Source organism: Sminthopsis crassicaudata, chromosome 2, assembly GCF_048593235.1.
Source record: "Sminthopsis crassicaudata isolate SCR6 chromosome 2, ASM4859323v1, whole genome shotgun sequence".
In the NCBI taxonomy this organism is placed as follows: domain Eukaryota; kingdom Metazoa; phylum Chordata; class Mammalia; order Dasyuromorphia; family Dasyuridae; genus Sminthopsis; species Sminthopsis crassicaudata.
Genome location: NC_133618.1, coordinates 49,727,839 through 49,747,509, shown reverse-complemented (window position 1 = coordinate 49,747,509; position 19,671 = coordinate 49,727,839). Strand labels below are relative to the sequence as shown.

General features: G+C 45.9%; 2 protein-coding genes across 2 annotated transcripts in view; both read right to left on the bottom strand.

The window, feature by feature from the left end:
• Positions 1–4: 4 nt before the first annotated feature.
• APRT (adenine phosphoribosyltransferase) lies at positions 5–7,387 on the bottom strand. The gene is made up of 5 exons (XM_074286203.1): positions 7,281–7,387; positions 6,426–6,532; positions 3,073–3,206; positions 2,035–2,113; positions 5–1,003 (listed from the first exon to the last, which is right to left on the bottom strand). The coding sequence occupies exons 1-5, from the start codon at positions 7,358–7,360 to the stop codon at positions 861–863; spliced, it is 543 nt and encodes a 180-aa protein (XP_074142304.1). The 5' UTR covers positions 7,361–7,387; the 3' UTR covers positions 5–860.
• A 9,008-nt stretch (positions 7,388–16,395) lies between these two features.
• GALNS (galactosamine (N-acetyl)-6-sulfatase) overlaps positions 16,396–19,671 on the bottom strand; it is a 66,976-nt gene continuing 63,700 nt past the window's right edge. Inside the window, exon 14 of the mRNA XM_074286198.1 lies at positions 16,396–18,887. Within this exon, the coding sequence (XP_074142299.1) occupies positions 18,801–18,887 (87 nt within the window). The 3' untranslated portion in view covers positions 16,396–18,800. The remainder of the gene's footprint in view (positions 18,888–19,671) is intronic.

The window sequence follows — 19,671 nt, the reverse complement described above, 5'->3', positions numbered from 1 at the left end:
TGTCTGTGGATTCAGAAGGAAGGCGCCTGCCCAGCGTTTATTATTGATTTAGTCATCAAAAACAGACAGCACCAGAGGGGAATCTGAAGGGCACAGAGAAGGCTGCCCTGCGGATATTGGGGTCTCAGTCTCTAGTGGCCAGGGCACTCCGCTGCTGGCCCTCCTTGTGCAGCTGCCCTTCCAGGGGCCTTAGGGAAGCTTAGGTTGGGATAAAATGAGTAGCATAAAAAGAAGGGCTAGGAGTTGAGCCTGTAGTGGTCCCCCTGCAGAGAGCCCCAGGGTCTGCCAGGGTCGTGGACTGGTGCAGGCATAGCAGCTATGGCTTTTATGGTCACAAACATGGTCCTTCTCAGCCATAACTCTGAGGGGCATTGGTTAAGGTCCCTGGCTGTGCAGGTCAGAAGTCTACGCCCTCTCAAGTAAAGGGGAATTGATTGGCCTGGGAAATACTTAAGTTGAATTCTAAACCACAAAATCAACTTTTCATCCCTCCAATTTAAGGATCTAGAGTGAGCTCAACAGCCCTGGAGAAGGCACTGCCCAGGTGTGCCCTCCTCTGGGAGCTGGTTTCACTCTCCACAGGGGAAGGTGGGGGAGTCCAGTGAGGGATGGCCCACGGCTGAGACACTCTGTGGAGCATGCTGCATTCTTGGGGAGGGGGCGAGGGCCCCCCATGGAGGATGCTGGAGACAGCCCAGGGCTGAGGAAGTGCCTCTCCAGGAGGCTGGCTGGCTTATGGTACATTGTATAGCTGTGCAGTGGGAGGCACTTGGCTGTGCTGGTCTATGCCCAACTCTCCCAACAGGGATAGAAAGCCTGTCCGAATTCTTGCCAGTGGGGTCGGGGCTGGCAGCCTGGCCTCACTTGTACTGCAGCAGGGAGAAGAAGGGCATGGGCGCCAGCTTCTCTCTGCCCTTGAGGGACGTTAGCTCCAGTAGGGTCAGGCCCTCCAGCACATCAGCTTTGAGACTCTGCAGCAGCTTGCAGGCCGCCCCCATGGTACCTGTGGGGTGACAAGGGCAGGGGTCAGGAGGGCCCCTGAGGGCATGGTGTCCCCAAGGAGGGAATCCCCCCCACCTGTATCATTCCAAGACTTCCTGCCACTGGGGGGGGAGGGGGGCATGCACCTGGGATTTCACCAGGACTGGGACCTCCTGCCTTGAGCATGGGCCAAACCCAAAGAAATGGGGCCCACTGAACAATGAGGAGGGATGTGGCTGCATACGGGCTGAATTTTAAGTTGCCTCTGCATGCGGGTAAGCACCTCCCAGGACTTTTTAGTCTGGGTCTGGCCACTGACTGACTCGTCCAGAATTTCAGACAAGGGTGTGCCAGGGTGGAATTTGAACCTGGGTCTCCCTGGATTCTCCTGTCATTTGAAGAGGAGCTCCTTTAGGTTGGAGAGCTGAGTGTGTGCCAGGGCAGGCACCATGGGGATGAGGAAGGTCCCACAGGGGACCCTCAGAGCTCCAAGGCTGATGCCACCTGGACTGGCTCCAGAGCCAGAGGGAGACCAGAATGGGCAACACTTCCAGAGGGGGGGCTGGCATCTGCTTGGATCAGCAACCCCAGGGGTGGGCCAGCTTCTCAGGGCTTTCTGCCTCCCGACAGCCTCTGCAGCACCTCCCCTCTCTGGCACATCCCCTGTGGGTCCTCCACACAGTGAGGACACAGCTGTTTGCATGCTGAGACCCCCGTCAGCCTGGGAACCCTTAGCTCTGGTCTAGCACACTATTGGCCCCTTAGGGATGCCTGTGCAGAGATGGTGGCTGAGCCTTCTGTCCCCCCCCTCTGGGGCAGGCAGCTCATTGGCACAAGAGTGTGGATGCTGGGCCTGGGGTCAGGCAAGCCAGCTCCAGACCCAGCCTCACTTTACTTCCTGGCTGGGCCATTTGATCTCTCAGCCTGTTTCCTCATTTGCAAAATGGAACTATTAACAACAGCTCCTCTCTCAGAAGGTTGTTACAAAGCTAATGCAATGTGCCGCCTCCCCAAGACTACCCCCAGCGGCCCCACTTTCCTCCGGCCAGTTACCTCCGGTAGCCAGCAAGTCGTCCACAATCACCACCTTCTGGCCGGGCTCAATGGCGTCTTCCTGGACCTCTAATTCTGCCTGGAGAATGAAACTCTGGTCACTGGGGCACTGAGAGGGGGCCAGCCTAGCCCATGCCGCCACATGGGGTCACGATCCAGCCTCAGACCCCCGCCAGCTGCATGGCCCTGGTCACCTCACTGGCAATGGGGACGGCGCCTTCCTCCTGGGCTGGACAGGTCAATGAGCCACAAATGTTGTGCCAGTGTTGGTCATTACTGCTCTGGCTGGGACCGAGTCTGGCCCGCTGGGTCTCTGCTGCCATTCTGGGCCTGCTTCTGAAGGGCCTCAGCGGTGGTGGAGGGACAGAGGACTGCGGTCCTGGGACTCTCGGCTCTGGCCTCTTAAAACTTAACGCTGCCCTTGGCTTTTCCACAACATCCACTTCCAGATATTCCGAGTTTGGTTAACGCCCCCATCCCGTTACAACAGACTTGACCCTTTCCCTGTGGGACACTGAGCAGAGCTGGGGGCAGCTTGTCTTCGCCCCCCCAACTCAGGACCATACTTGGCGGCCCTTCCCTCCCTCTGGCCTCGGCTCCTGAGTCAGAATCAAACTGGCTGTTGCTGCTCCTGGAAATGTCATGCTCCCCCATGAGAATGCGAGCCACCCTTCCCTCCACCTATGGCCCAGGGAACTCCCCAAGCTTTATGGCCATGCTCCCTCTGCCCTCCTGCTGATGAGCCCTTTCTCTCCCCTTGGTCTGGGGCTATCCTTTTTGCTTGTGTGTATCCTCAGTGCTCAGCACCTAATAAATGTTCCTAGGGCTAGTTTGATGAACTGAAAGGTACTTCTGCAAAGAGCTGGGCCAGAAATTCCTGTCCAAAGGCCTCCCAAAGACCCGACTCTTACAGGCAGGTGACCTGCCTCTGGGCCCAGCTGCGATCTAAGAGCAGGATTTCTGACTGAATCCAGATTCCTTTCCCACATAGCATCTCCAATCTACTGAACCACCTCCGGGCAGTCCTGCTTGACTTACCTGGCCGTACTCCAGAGAGTAACTGGTGGATACCGTGGGCCCCGGAAGCTTCCCCCGCTTTCGAATGGGCACAAACCCAATTCCAAGCTTCTGGGCCAGAGGGGGACCGAACAGGAAACCCCGAGCATCCAAACCTGGGAGGGGGGAGAGAATCAGGGAGCTTTAAATGTTGAATAAAAAGGGGGGGGAGTTTCCCAACTGCTCCCCTTAAGAGACTGAGGCACCTGGGCGAAAGGTTTAGCAGCTTTCCCCTGCCTGGTGCCAAAGGTGGAGGTCACATCCACCAAGCTGGAAAATGACTTTCAAGGTTACAGAAAGATAAGGGTTAGAGTAAAAGGGAGGTTCAGCTCTCCTTCCATTCCCAATCATTAACAAGCACCAATCCATGGAGCAGCGGCTCAGTACAAGGAAAGCAGGGTGGGCCGGCCCCCAAGAGCCTGGGGACTCACCGTCTCTGCGATCCAGGAAGGAGAGTAACTGACAAAGTGCCTGCCCCTGGAGCCCGCAGGGACTTCCCAAGGCAGGCACACCAGGATAAGGAACAAGAGGGCCCGAGGCCAAAGGAAGGCTTCCTCATTCGGTGGTTCTCAGGGTGGCAGCGTCCATCCAGGGGTAGAGGACTGCTGTAAGTGCAGGGAATTGGGGGGGGTGGAGATGGAGCAAACAGAAGCAGGGGATCAGGACATCCCGCTGGAAGCAGAGCCCCAGTGCGCCGTGAAAGAAGCCAGGGACTCCAGGAGCACAGGGGAGAAGAGGGAAGAGCGGGGAGGCTCCTCTACAGAAGGAGGCAGTCCGAGGGAGACTGCAAGAGATGAGGGGCAGACAGGGAGAAAGAGCCATTAGGACCTGGCTACTGATTAGAGCCGGATGACTGGCAGGCTGCTGGTATCCTCAGACACACTGGGTTTGAAAAGTCTCTATGGCATCCCCATGGAGATGTCCAAGAAATAGCACCGACAGACACAAAGGTCAAGAGCTGTTTCCTAAACAATAGTCCACGGTCCTAAACAAGTGCTTAAAAACATTTTCAAGTTACCCATGAGTATATGATAATCATCAATAAGAAAAAATACAGATCAAGACATAGTTTCACAGAGGAAGGGGACAATCAGCAGGAGCAAGCAAAGGTGGTGAATGGTGGGTGACTGATGGGAGCGATCAAAGACGGAAGGTGGTGGGAAGGCAGGCACAGGATGGTGGTGGCGGCGGGAGCTGGTGCAACCCCCTAGAGACAAACCAGGATGGGAGTCTAACAGCGCTACTGCGCAGGAAGAAATGGCCTTTGCGAAGAATTCAGAGACTCGTATGAAGAAGTGTGGGCAAGTGCTGAGTGTAGAGCCCGGAGGACCCGAGTCTGTCTTCTGGCTTTGCTGAATACACGGTGGGGTCTCAGGTTCTTTGGGAAGTCTGTGCCTCCGTTTCTTCCCTTGTCCAGAAGAAAGCTGAACTAAGATCCCTACCCATGATCCTAAAAGATGCAGAGTGAAAAAAAAGCGAAACTAGGAGAATACTGACATACATAATGTGAACAAAAGGAACGACCTTGTTAAAATGTAAGGAATGGCTGAAAAAACCAAAAGTAATGTAAGTTCCCAGCTTACCCTACAAGCCTCCGTCTTCATTTATACCAAAGCGTATGTGTTTATGATTATGTACACAATAAAAATGAAATGTAATTAAAAAAATGTTAAAAGGAAGCCAAACCTTGAATAATCATCATAATCAATCTTGGTCTCAAAGAACAAAGAATGAAACATTCCTGCCTCTTGGCAAAGGAAGGGATTATGGGCCGGAATGTCCCACATAATTACTGCTTTTGGTCGTTTTTTTATTGTTTTTCTTTCTCTCTTTTTTGGTTGAGAGAGTTCCAAGGAGGGTATGGCCTTCCGCCGGAGGAGGGAAAGGGATACTAAATATCTGCAAACAAGCGGAAGGCAAACACGAAAGGCATCAATAAACCTGGTTTTTTAAATGTGAATGATGCATTCGCTTCTTGGTTGGTGGATCTAGGAAATTCCAAAACCCTTCTGGTGATCTGGCGCCCGGGGGAAAGCAGCAATTCCTCGCACCCCACCCCCTGCGCCAGGCCCTGCTGGGACCTGGAGGACCAGCCGGGCAGAGCTTCCCTCGGAACAGGAACAGGGGCCAACCTGCTGCTTTGCTTCTGTTCCTCAGCCTCACCCCTCCACATGATGGGCAGATCCAGGCTGAGGCTACGGGAACTTCTAACCATCGGGGCGAGGGAGCCGGCTCCACCCCTGCTGGGACTTCGGGCAATGACCAAAGTCTGGCTCTAGGTGGGGATCCCGGGGACAGGGGACGCTTTTCGGCCAAAGGCTGCCGTCAGTGGTCTGGGGACTAGGGGGCAAAAGACCCGGGTGGGGACGAGATGGGAGAATCGGAGCCAGTGCCCTCGCCGTGGGAGACTCAGGAGGCCAGGATGGCCCCGGCCGTGCTGACCCGCCGAGCTCTGCCTGGGCCCCCGGGAGGGGCAAGTCCTGAGCACAAGTGCGGGCCGAGGCTCACTAGCCGTCTGACCCTGGCAAGCCCCCCCCCCTTTTTTTCCCCTGAGCTGGGGCTAAGTGACTTGCCCAGGGTCACACAGCTAGGACGTGTGTAGTGTCTGAGACCACATTTGAACTCGGGTCCTCCTGACTTCAGGGCTGGTGCTCTCTCCACTGCGCCCCCTAGCTGCCCCTCTAGCAAGTCCTTTAACCTGTCTGCCTCAGTGTCTCCATCTGTAGAATGGGGCATGGAGAGAACATCTGGAAAGTGCTTTGCAAACCTGAAAGCACCAGAAGTGAGAAGTGTTATCACCTGAACCTTGATCCAAGCTATTTCTGGCTGGGTCTGAGCAATGCAAGGGGCTCAGCCCAGAATGGTGATTAACAAATGCTTCTCCTCCGTCCTTTGCTCTTGGAGAGGCCCTGACATCACGGGGGTGGGGCCACAGGGCACCCCCTTCTCCCCCCCTGCCACCGGCTCCAGACCCGGGAGACGGTCCTGGAGCCTTTTTAAGCCTCTCTAACCAAGGCACCCAAACCGTGGTTAAGGCTAGGGAGGAGGCAAAGAGAGGCCTCTCTTATTTAGTAAAAAGTCTGAGGGGGCCTCGGGGCTCTGCCAAAACAAACCCGGCCTGGGAGCCAAACACTGACCGCGAGGGGCGCCCAGCAATACACCGGCACTGAGGGCAGAGCCGCTTCTTGCCCATCCCCCCAGGGCTGTCTCCAGGCCCGGGCAGCCGGGTGCTCCCTCTGGGGCTCAGAGCCCGGCGCAGGGCCTGAGGGGGCTTCTCCCCACCCTTCTTCCTTCTGGGGGGGGCAGGGCCGGCCTCGCTTTCATGGGCCACTCACCTGCAATATAATCAATCTTTGTCCGGTGCTTTTCCCTCAGGTGATCAGCCAGAAGCTCAATGGAGGCCTTGAAGGCGTCCGGGTCCTTCAGTAAAGGGCTGATGTCCCTGCGAGGGAAGGAACGGGTATCAGAACCGAGGCTCCAAGAAGGGGGGAGGGGCCGCCCCTCCTCCTCCTGACCCCCCGGGGGGCGGGCAGGGCAGAGGGGCCGCTCCTCCGTACCCTGGCTCGGGGGCACAGGCCTCCTTGGGGTCCGGGTGCTGTCTCCCTGGGGGAGGGGAGCGGGTGCACGTGCAGAGGCCCTCCGGCAGCACCCCCGTGCCCGCCCCGGGGCTGCAGGAGGGGGTCACTGAAGGCGGCACCCAAGGTCCAAGTGGAGGCCTTCCAGGAGGAGGAGGACCCCGGGGGGGGCTCCAGGAGGAGGGGGGCGAAGGAGCGGAGGGGGGGGGAGGGGGAAGGAAAGGGTCTCGGGAGCCAGGGCTGCCGCAGGGTTTGCGGGGCGGGGGAGGGGAGGTGGTCGCGGTCGCTCCGGGACAGCCGCGGCCGGGAGCCCCTCCCTCCCCCCAGCGCGGACGGGCCGTGGAGGATCGCTCAGGCTCCCCAGTCCCGGGCCCTGGGTTCCAGTCCGGCCCGGCCGGGTTACAACCTAAAGGCCCCAAAGCCCGTGACGCCCCCCCCCCAATTGTCTCCGCTTCGTAACCTTAAAACCTGTGAAATCAGCCAAGGGCTGGAGGCCCGAGGGGGGAGGGGCTGGGAGGCGAGGTCCTGGGTTCGAATCCCCAGTGCGCAGCTCCCGAGAGGCCGGGGCTCGCGGCGGTGTCTCCCCCCAGCCCGGATCCCCGCCCCGACCCTCACCGGAACAGGATGCCGGGCTTGGGGAAGTCGGGGAAGCTCCGGACCCGCCGGGCCACGAGCTGCAACTGGGACTCTGCCATGCCTGCTCCTCGCGGAGGCGCGCACTGCGCAGGCGCGGGAAGGGGCGGGGAAAGAGAAGAGGCCACGCCCTCGCTGGGCTCGAGGACGTGCCCCTTGGAGGAGGGAGGGCCGAAGTCTGCCCTTGACCGCTAGGGGGCGCTGTGGCCTACCGCCGAGCTCCCCGAGCCAGCCCGGGCTCACCAGCTGTAGAATGGGGCGTAAGGACAGGACCGATCAATAAAAATAATCTTATTTATTACAAAGCGCCTACTGTTTACCATGTGCTTTAATAACAGCTAGCAATCATATAGAATTTATACAGCACCTAGTATGTTCCAGGCACTATGATAATATTAATAGCCAACATTTACATATCAGCTACTGTATGCCAGAAACCACAATATTAATAACTAGCATTTACATGACACCTACTGTATGCCAGAAACTATAATATTAATAACTAGCATTTATATACCACCTACTGTATGCCAGAAATGATAATATTAATAACTAGCATTTACATGGCACCTACTGTATGCCAGAAACTATAATATTAATAACTAGCATTTATATACCACCTACTGTATGCCAGAAACTATAATATTAATAACTAGCACTTATATACCACCTACTGTATGCCAGAAATGATAATATTAATAACTAGCATTTACATGACACCTACTGTATGCCAGATATGATAATATTAATAACTAGCATTTACATGGCATCTACTGTATGCCAGAAACCACAATATTAATAACTAGCATTTACATGACACCTACTGTATGCCAGAAACTATAATATTAATAACTAGCATTTATATACCACCTACTGTATGCCAGAAATGATAATATTAATAACTAGCATTTACATGGCACCTACTGTATGCCAGAAACTATATTAATAACTAGCATTTATATACCACCTACTGTATGCCAGAAACTATAATATTAATAACTAGCACTTATATACCACCTACTGTATGCCAGAAATGATAATATTAATAACTAGCATTTACATGACACCTACTGTATGCCAGATATGATAATATTAATAACTAGCATTTACATGGCATCTACTGTATGCCAGAAACCACAATATTAATAACTAGCATTTACATGAGACCTACTGTATGCCAAAAACTATAATATTAATAGCCAACATTTACATATCAGCTACTGTATGCCAGAAACCACAATATTAATAACTAGCATTTACATGACACCTACTGTATGCCAGAAACTATAATATTAATAACTAGCATTTATATACCACCTACTGTATGCCAGAAATGATAATATTAATAACTAGCATTTACATGGCACCTACTGTATGCCAGAAACTATAATATTAATAACTAGCATTTATATACTACCTACTGTATACCAGAAACTATAATATTAATAACTAGCACTTATATACCACCTACTGTATGCCAGAAATGATAATATTAATAACTAGCATTTATATGACACCTACTGTATGCCAGATATGATAATATTAATAACTAGCATTTACATGGCATCTACTGTATGCCAGAAACCACAATATTAATAACTAGCATTTACATGACACCTACTGTATGCCAGAAATGATATTAATAACTAGCATTTACATGGCACCTACTGTATGCCAGATGCTTTCATAATCATAACAGTGCACATTAATATAAAGCCTTGCTACATTCCAAGAGCTTTACTAACAATAACTAGCACTTACACAGTCCCTGCTTTGTGACAAGCACTTTAACCACAATATCTAGCATTTATAGAACACCTACTATGTGCCAGGCACTTTAATGATGAAGACAGTAACTAACATTTATGTCCCGTGTACATGAAGCACTGGGAATTGTACCATTGTCACTTCACTTGATCCTCACACGTTATTCTCCCCATTTTGTAGTTGAGGAAACTGAGGCAGATGGAAGTGGATTGACTTGCCCAGCATCCCTGAACTAATGATGGTCCGAGGCCCCTAGCTAACTCATTTGCTAACTCATTTTAGAAAACCGTGCTCTGCACACCATGTAAATGGCAGCGGTTATTACTACAGGAGACATGCAACAAGAGCTTGTGGAAGTGGACTGCTGGGCCCAGCCTCAATCTCTGCTTTACAGAAAGGGAGCGGAGGCCCCCGGCCCAAGGGCACACAGCTGAGGCGAGAAGGGCGGCCCCGAGTCCTTCCTGCTAAGTTGTGGTGACTGTTCTTCAGCAAGGACAAACGTTCACCTGGACAATGATGGGGCAACACGGACTGGTCCTTCTCCTCCGGGCCCAGCAGGGACACGGACAGAAAGAGCTTTCTCATGGCTCCCGGCGGCGAGGACCACGAAAAGCCTCTTGGAAGAGGGGAGATCTGGAGGCTGGCACAAATGGGCAAAAGGGCATCCCGGCCGAGAGGAAAGGAGCAAAGGTGAGCCGGGCAGCACAGAGTGTGCCTAGGAGAGCGGACTTTGTGCGGGGCACCGAGTACCTAGTAGGAGATAAGGCTACGTGGGGGATGTGGGCCCGACAGGCTTCCCCAGAGGTTTAATTCTTTCTGTTCCAGGCTGGCAACCTTATTTTCTTTGATTCAATCATTTATTTTTCTTTTTTGGTAAGTAGTATTCTATTTTTCCCAATATATTTCCCAATAAAGATCATTTTCAGCACTCATTTTCTATGAGTTTGAGTTTCAATTGTTTTCCTCCCCCTCCCATGTCTCCTCCCTCAAATGACAAGCAATCATGATTTCTGTTGCTTTCGTCACTGATATAGTCAATTATTCTAATAGTTTTCCTAATATTGAACCAATCTCGCCTTCCAGGTACAAATCCTACCTGGTCATAGTGTCTTATCCTTGTGATAAGTTGCTGTAATCTCTTCGTTAATATTTTATTTAAAATTTTTGCATCATTATTCATTAAGGAGATTGGTCTATAATTTTCTTTCTCTGTTTTGGCTCTTCCTGATTTAGGTACCGGCACCATATTTGCATCATAATATTAATTTGGTAGAATACTTCCTTTTATTATTTTTCCAAATAGTTTATAGAGTATTGGAATAAATTAGTAGAATTCATTTTTTTTTTTAGGGAGTTCATTGATGGCTTTGTTCTAAAATGAGATTATTCAATTGGAAAACTATCAATTGCCCATGGGTAGGCTGAGCTAATATAATAAAAATGAAAATTCTACCTAAATTAATCTATTTATTCAGTGTCATACTAATCAAACTGCCAAAAAATTACTTTATAGAGCTAGGGGAAAAAATAAATTGATCTGGAAGAACAAAAGGTCAAGAATTTCAAGGGAATTATGGAAAAAATGCAAAAGAAGGTGGGCCTAGCCATTCTGGAATTAAAACTATATCATAAAGTAGCAGTCATCAAAACCATGTGGTTTTGCTAAGTGGATCAGTGGAATAGGTTAGTTATACAAGATAGAATAGTCTATGACTATAGTAATCTATGGTTTGATAAATACAAAGACTCCAGCTTTTGGGATTAGAATCGACTAGTTGACAAAACTTGTTGGGAAAATTGGAAAATAGTACGTCAAAAACTAGGCATAGACAAACAACTCCCACCATGGACAAGTTAAGATCAAAAGGATAATACTCTAAACAAACTGCTTGGAATCCTGTGGATAAGTTCACTTACCTTGGAAGTATACTTTCCAGGGATATACATATTGTTAATGAGTTTGATACATGCATAAGCAAATTAGGAGAGTAAGGGATAGTCTAATGCCAGATCTTTGGAAAAGAGAAAATTCTATGGCCAAAAAAAGAACTAGAAAATATTATGAAATGCAAAATATATCATTTTGATTACATTAATTTTTAAAATTATAGCTTTTTATTTACAAAGCATATGCATGGGTAATTTTTCAACATTGACTCTTGTAAAACCTTCTGTTTCAAATTTTCCCCTCCTTCCCTTTATTCCCTCCCCTAGATGGCAGGTAGTTCAATACATGTTAGATATGTTAAAACATATGTTACATCCAATACATGTATACATATTTATACAGTTATCTTGCTGCACAAGAAAAATCAGATCAAGGTGGAAGAAAAAAAAAACAGAGAAAGAAAACAAAATGCAAGCAAACAACAACAGAGAGAATAAGAATGCTATGTTCCCACAGTTCTCTCTCTGGGTATAGATGGCTCTTTTCATCACTAAATATTTAGAACTGATTTGATTCATCTCATTGTTGAAAATGGCCACGACCATCAGAATTGATCATCATATAATATTGTTGTAGAAGTATACAACGATCTCCTGGTCCTGTCATTTCACTCAGCATCAGTTCATGTAGGTCTCTCCAGGCCTTTCTGAAATCATCCTGTTGGTCATTTCTTATAGAACAATAATATTCCATAACATTCATATACCACAATTTATTCAGCCATTCTCCAGTTGATGGGCATCCACTTAGTTTCCAGTTTCTGGCCACCACAAAGAGGGCTGCCACAAACATTCTTGCACATACAGATCCCTTTCCCTTCTCTAGTAGTTCTTTGGGATATAAGCCCAGTAGTAGCACTGCTGGATCAAAGGGTATGCACAGTTTGATAACTTTTTGAGCATAGTTCCAAATTGCTCTCCCAAATGATTGGATCTGTTTGCACTTGCACCAATAATGTATCAGTGTACGAATTTCCCCAATCCCCTCCTTTTGATTACATTTAATTTAAAAGTTTTTGCACAAACAAGATCAATGCAGCCAAGATTAGAAGGAAAGCAGAAATCTGGGAAATGATTTTTACAGTCAGTGTTTCTAATAAAGGCCTCATTTCTAAAATAAATAAAGAACTGGATCAAATTTATAAGAATAATTCCTCAATTGATAGGATCAAAAGATATGAAGAGACAATCTTTAGATGAAGAAATTAAGGCCATGTGAAAAATATGAAACAATACATCACTATTAGAAAAATACAAATTAAGATAACTCAGAAACATCACTTCACACCTATCAAATTGATTTTAATGATAGGAAAAGATGATGATCAATATTGGAGGGGATAGGAGAAAATTGGGACCCTAATGTATTGTTGGTGGAGTTGTGAACTGATCCAACCATTCTGGAGAAAAATTTGGAACTATGCCCAAAGGGCTATAAAACTGTGCATACTCTCACTATTGGATCTGCATCCTAAAGAGATCAGAAACTAAGGAAAAGAACCCAGAAGTGCAAAAATGTTTGTTGTAGCTCTTTTTGTAGGAGCAAGGAATTGGAAATTGAGTGGATGCCCATCAATTGGGAAATGGCCTAGCAAGTTATGATACACGAATGTAATACAATATTATTATTCTATAAGAAATGATGAGAAGGATGATTTCAGAAAAGCCTGGAAAGACTTACATGAACTGATGTTGAATGGAGTGAGTAGAATCAGAAGAACATTATACACAGTAACAGCTTCATGTGATGATCAGCTATGATAGACTTAGCTCTTTTTAGCAGTGTAATGATCCAAGACAATTCCAACAGAGTTGGGATGGAAAATACCATCTGTATCCAGAAAGAGAACTATAGAGACTGAATGCAGATTGAACCATAATATTTTCACTTTTTTTTGTTTGTCTGCTTTATCTTTCTTGTGTTTTTTCCCCCTTTTGGTCTGATTTTTCTTGCACAACATGACAAATATGGAAATATGTTTTAAAAATTGTATATGTATAAAACATCAGACTGCTTGCTATCTTGAAGAAGGGGAAGGAGAGAAAAACATAGAATATAAAATCTTACAAAAATAAATGTTGAAAACCATTTTTATATGTATTTGAAAAAATAAAATGCTAATAAGAAATAAAATGAAGTTATTTCAATAATTTATTTCTTCTTTTAATCTGGGCAATTTATTTTTTGTAAATATCCATCCATTACACTTAGACTGTCAGATTGGCATACAGCTGAGCAAAATATCTCCAAATTATTGTTTAATTTCCTCTTCATTGGTGGTAAATTCACCCTTTTCATTTTTGATTCTGGTAATTTGGTTTTCTTCTTTTTAAAAATCAAATTAATCGAAGGTTTGCTTATTTTATTATTTTTTTTCTCTCCTAAAAACAGCTCTTAATACTATTTATTAGTTCAATAGTTTTCTTACTTTCAATTTTATAAATCTTAGATTTTCAGAATTTCTAATTTGGTATTTAATTGGGGCTTTACATTTGTTCTTTTTCTAGCTTTTTAAATTGTATGCCCAATTCATTGATTTTTCTCTTTCTCTATTATAGTCAGGTAAATATTTAGAGAGATAAAATTTCTCGTAAGTACCTGCTTTGGTTGCATCACATAAATTTTGATATATTGTCTCTTTGTTGTCATCTTTGATGAAATTATTGTTTCTATGATTTGTTGTTTGAGCCACTCAATTCTTGGGATTTGATTAAGTTTCCAAACAATTTTTAATCTATCTTTCCATGGCCTTTTATTACAAGCAATTTTTATTACATCATGATCTGAAAGGAATGCATTTAATATTTCTAACTTTCTGCATTTGATTGTGAGGCTGTGTAGGTGCTATGTACTACTGAAAAAAAGATTTATTTCTTTGTCTCCCCAGTCAATTTTATCCAGAAGTCTATTATATCTAACTTTTAAAAAATTCTATTCACCTCCTTAACTTCTTTTTTGTTTTGTGATTAGATTTATCTAATTCTGAGAGGTAAAAGTTGAGGTGCCCCATAGTATAATTTTGTTACTTTTTTCCTATACCTCATTTAATTTCTCCAAGAATATGGATGCTATACCACTGGGTGCATATATGTTTAGTAACAAAATTACTTCATTGTTATGATACTTTTTAGTACAATGTAGTTTCCTTTCTTGTCTCTTTTAATCAGATTTTTGCTTTTGCCTTGTCTGAGATCAGGTTTGCTATTCCTGGTTTTTTTTTAACTTCAGCTGATGCATGATATATTTTTCTCCAGTCTTTTAACTTTACTCTAACAACATATTTTAGGATTCTGTTTTTTAATCTACTTTATTATTCACTTTAATTTGATGGGAAAGTTCATTCCATTTACATTCACAGTTATGACTACTAACTGGATCTCTCTCCATCCTATTATCCCCATTTATACTTTTCTCTACCCTTTCATTCTATTCTTCCTCACCTGTGTTTTGCTTCTGATTACCACCTCCTAATCTATCTTCCATTCTATTAGCCCCTCTCCCCTCAGAGATTTTCACTGCAACTGTCTCTCCATTTCTTTATGTCATTATTGTCCTTTCACACAACATGATCTATTCTACTGATCAAAATTAGATCCCCAGCAGTCACTAACAGGTGGCTCTTGTAGCACTGAGGGGAACTGGGGAGAGGTCAGGTAACTTCCTTGTTCCACTTCAAACATTTATTAATCACCTACTGTGTTACTATTGGTGTGATACTGGGCAAATCACTAAATCTGTCCTGGCATCCATTTCCTCAACTATAAAATGAGGGGAGGGGGTGAATTAGATGGCTTCTGAGGTGCCTCCCAACCCAAAATAGGGTCCTATGCTATCATAGATCAAAATAAAAAATCAAATGATTCCTTTGGTTCAAGGAGTTGGAGGGACTGAAGAGGGGAGGAATCATGTATGTGGAGAATTATATTCAAAGTAACTGTTGGAAAAAAAAAAAGTATTAAAGATAAGAAGGAGTGGAGGGATCTGAGCAGAAGTTTGAAGGAAACTGGATTCTAAGAGGTAGAGTTATGGAGAAGGGGAAAGGGGAAGGAATGACCTGCACAAAGACATGCAGTCAGATGACATGTCCAGGTTTGCTAGAGGCTGGATTTCCTGGAACATAAGAGTTCACAAAGGGAAATAATGGGAGCCAAACTGTAGAGGGCTTTAAAAGCTCAGTTAATGGTACTCTCTGAAATCCATGTTCTATTGTTAACTGCCCTTCACATTAGGGAAAGGGGGAAGTAAAGAGGGAGGAAGAAAAATTTGGGACACAAGTTTTGCGAGGGTGAATGTGAAAACTATCTTTGTATGTGTTTTGAAAAATAAAAAGTCATTATAAAAAACCCAATAATCTATAATGTTGAGTTAGAAGGGGCTGTAGAATTCACCATCAAATGTCACACCCAGAAAAGTAAGCCTGCAAAACCTCCCAGTGTTAATTAAATGTATTTGGGAACTGGTTAACAAAATAAATAAAAATGCAACACAGTACAGATCATGTCAATTTATGGTTTTCTAAATTAAGATGGAATCCTTTTCCATTTGAATTTGAAAGCACTGATTTCATCCAACATTATTTTCAGTTGAAAAAATGAGACCCAGGGAATCTAAATGAATGCCCAAGGACAGCAGGGAATAACTGACAGAACTGAGATGAGAGCTGGGTCTCATGACCAAGTTCTGGGCTTTGAGGTGATGGAGATAAAAAGAGGTGTGTGTGTGTGTGTGTGTGTGTGTGTGTGTGTGTATGTTGTGTGTGTACAGGCGTGCATGTATGTGTGAATGTGTACGTATGCAAATACCTGTGTTCTCTCATTTGGGGAAGGACTATGATCAGAGCATCTTTAACGTATGAAGGAAAAAAACTAGGGAAGAAAAAGGGCCCTAATTCACAGTTTGCTACTCCCTTCCAATTCCTTTTCCCCTCAATTGACTGCCCCCTTCCTCTCATCTCCCCTCATCTTCTCCTGACTTTCTGGTTCCCCTAGTCCTTCTTTCTTGCTTGGGCCCTCCCTGGGCCATGCTAGTTCCCTTCTCCCGATTGTGACTTCCTCTCAGGGAGTCTCCATTTGAGGAGGGAACAGGCTGGTCAAACTTTATTCTCTTCCTGGCTGTGGCTGTGATTTTCAGGATTTGGACGCCAGCGTCCCTCAGTAGGTACCTGTCTCCCCTTCCCATTCCCCCTTCTCCATTCCCTTTTATGTTGTTTTCCTCCAATAAACGTAAGCTTCTTGAGTGAAGGGACTGTCTTTCTTGTTGCTTGTATTTATATCCCCAGGACCCAGTGCCTGGCACATAGTGTTTAATAAATGTTCACTGTCTTGTGGTTAACCCCCAACCTTCAAATCTGATGAAGAAAAAACACAATTAAGCAGAAGTGGCTGTTTCCTTGGAATTGTTTATTTTACATCCTGAACAGAAAATTAATTTTGTTAGACAAACACTATTTTTAATCCAAAATTTATTTTATAATCCTTAATACCAAATCACTCTTAAAAGCAGCATTATCAATATTTAAAATTAGAATTAGAATCTCTGGAATTATATTAATTAGAATCTTTGGAATTATAGACAAATAAATAGTGGGCATTTCTCCAGCAGAATGGGAAAGAAATTGAGCAAGAGATGTCCATGGAGGCAGAAACAATAAGATTTGGCAATGAGCCGGCTGAGTGGGAGGCTAGTGGTACCCTCAATAGTGACAGGAAAGTTCAGGAAAAGAGGATGATTTGTGGGGGAAAGATAATGACTTTTGTTTTGAACCAGATGAATTTGGAATGCGTACAGAACATCCAATTTGAGTTACCTACTGTAGGAAAGGATCTCGGGAGATAGAGGTTAGGGCTGGAAGTGGAGATCTGTAAATCATTTGCCCAGCGGTAAGTGAGCCCATGGGAGCTGCAGGTATGATGCCAATGAAATGCAGCAAAGGAGATTGAGGAAAAAGTAGGACAGAGCAAAAGCTAGGGAGTCCTCCCCACCTCAGGGCCAGGAAGATCCTGGAGCCAGAACATACCCCCACACCCAGTAAAGAGCTCCAGGTCTTTGATGGAAGGAGAAGGGTGTGGTTCTACCCTTCCTAAAATCTGTCACACATTGAGGGCCCAGTCTGTGATTTCCCCTCCTGCTGCTCCAGAGCAGAGGGCAAAGCTTGCTCTAAAGGGCCCCAGATCCCAGGTATGGCTCGTGTTAGATTTCACGCTTGTCAGGGATGTAGAGGGCATCTGGCAATGTCTGTGGAAACCTGGGATTCCCGCTTCCCATCTCCCCCCAGTCCAATCTCTGGTGGGTCTCTGAATCAGAGCTGTATCACCAAATCAGAGCCATCCCTTTTTTTTTTTTTTTTGAGGGGGGGGAATGGTACATTTATCTGTCTTGGGATAGAGATGAGGAACATGGCTCCCATTTCTTGTTCCTCAAGGTCACTGCAAGGACAGGAAAAACCACCTGCTGCTCCCTCTGACCTCTCACTTTGGGGAAGAAAAGGAACTGAAGCTCCACGCCCTGGTTCCTCTTCCTGTTCTGTCCTAAGCTGAGGCAGCCTTCTAGAATCTCAGGCCGGCCCTCTGGCTCCAGAATGGTCTCCGGTTTAATGCCATACTCTGGGGATGGAATAAGGTACTCTCCCCTCCCCTCTGAACTCCTCCTAGAGACAACAGGGGGATCAATGGAGGTGAAATTCCTGATTCTCCCAGAAGACAGTGCAGAAAACCATCTTCTAGCTAGCTCCACTTTTCAATAGTCTGTTTTTTGGGGAATGGGCCATCTCCCCAGTCCCCTTTCTACTCTCTGTGGGCTGAGATCAGTAATAGCTGAACATCCTCTCTAAGTTCCACCCCCACCCAGCCCTGCTCTAGACTTCCTTCTTCACACACAATATCTGTCCCTTAAACCATCTGTGGACCATGCTGATGGGGAGAGTGGCCCAAGAGGAAACTAGGAAGCCTCGGGGCAGGGCAGGATGTGTTGGGTTGGATGGCAAAGGATGGATCTTTGCAATACCCCGGGTTCCTTCCTCTCTCATTAGTAACTGAAACTCCAGTTTGGCAGCTGCACTGTTAATACTGGGACTGAAATACGAGGGCCAAAAAAGCTAGAGCTTGGTGTGTACACACACACACACACACACACACACACATACACACACACGCGCGCGCACGCCCGCGCACACAAAGAGGCTGTCTGAACTCAGGTTCCAGGCTCTAGAGAAAGCTTGTCAAGGAGGTTAATTAGAACCACTGGGGATAATACCACCTATTCTTTCACAGTAACAATGTGAAGATCAACGGAATACACCTGTCAGAAAGCATTTGGAGGTTTTAAGAGGAAATGAAAACAGAAATACAGGGAGGGTATTCACTTTTTCTCCTTATCTGTTGCCAATCAGTGACTCTGTGGTTGATATGAGGGGTGGTCCCTTGGAAGCGGGTTTTAGGACAAGTTCAAGGATATTCCCCTGTTTTCAGATGCTGGTCTTTATGAAACATGATTCTTAACAGGGACAGAAGACAACTCCAAGTTTCTTTCTCCAGGGAGGTCATTCCTCTGGGCCACAATCATTCGCTCCCTAAAAAAATGTCGCACAGGAATTGAGCACTGAGCAACAGCTTGCAAAGACAGGCATGTGCTCTGGTTTCTCATCAGGGAGCTGATGAAAATCACTGCTGGAACTAAGGGATGTGACAACTCATCTTTCCACACTTTTGGTTCTTGCCTCCATGATGAGCCCCACCAGGGCAGATGTGCTTCCCTCTCCTGCCCCGTGGACTTCTCGGATCCACAGGTGGCTAATGGGGCCAAAAGCACTTCTCAGGTTTGGACTCTGGTGCAGTCAAGCACCTCCCCAACTTCTCACAACCTGGGGGAGCCCAGTTCTGACAAACAAAAACAGAAAAGAAGATGATGAGATTACTTTGGATCTACTCCATGATTCACTGGCACGGAGGACCAGCATTTTTTTTTTTTTTTTGAAGTCAGCAGAAGCTGGTGACTCAGCACTGAGATCCCCCATCTTTGGCTCTGATGGGGTAGGATGGGTTCATGACATCCCAATAGAGCTGGCAGGGGCAGCAAGGATGAGGAAATGATTGGGGTCAGGTCAATGAATGAAAAGCCAGCCAACCAGCTGGTATTGTGTTAGGTGCTGGCAAGGACCCATAACAAGATTGACAAGGCAAGGCCGACATGACTTTTCCCCAAGTACATCCCTGGCTCTGCTGCCATCTTCTGTGAATTCCATGGAATTTCTGTGAGAGCTCAGCTTTCTTCCAAAGCCTTTTAAAAAATATCCTGTAGGAATAATCTCAATAAATCCCAACAAAAGAACTAGCCAAGATGCATAATGTATTGTAATAAGGTCTCTTATTAAGTTGAAACATAGTAAGTTAAAAAAATTCAGTTAATAAAATCTTGTAAAATTAGTACTGCTATTCAGTTGCTCTTCTGAATTGAAAAAAACTAATTAAGGAGACTGAAATAAGTTATTGTAATTTTCAGCAAATTTTTGTATATTCATTAACAAATATTATCTTCTACCACTGTTCAAATTGATTTCTTCTTCCATTTACAGTATTTTTCCAATGGAAACAAAAGTAAACTGACCTTAGTTGTAACCCTTCCATAAAAGGGCAGGCCGCTTTCACCTCCCACCTTTAGTCC

What these genes read in the sequence shown, in the direction of transcription:
- APRT (XM_074286203.1), bottom strand. Translation starts at nt 7,360, where the DNA reads ATGGCAGAGTCCCAGTTGCAGCTCGTGGCCCGGCGGGTCCGGAGCTTC. An exon ending in AAGCCCGGCATCCTGTTCCG is followed by an intron (nt 6,533 to 7,280) that starts GTGAGGGTCGGG and finishes CTTCCCTCGCAG; the next exon opens with GGACATCAGCCCTTTACTGA. An exon ending in AAAGATTGATTATATTGCAG is followed by an intron (nt 3,207 to 6,425) that starts GTGAGTGGCCCA and finishes CCCCCCTCCCAG; the next exon opens with GTTTGGATGCTCGGGGTTTC.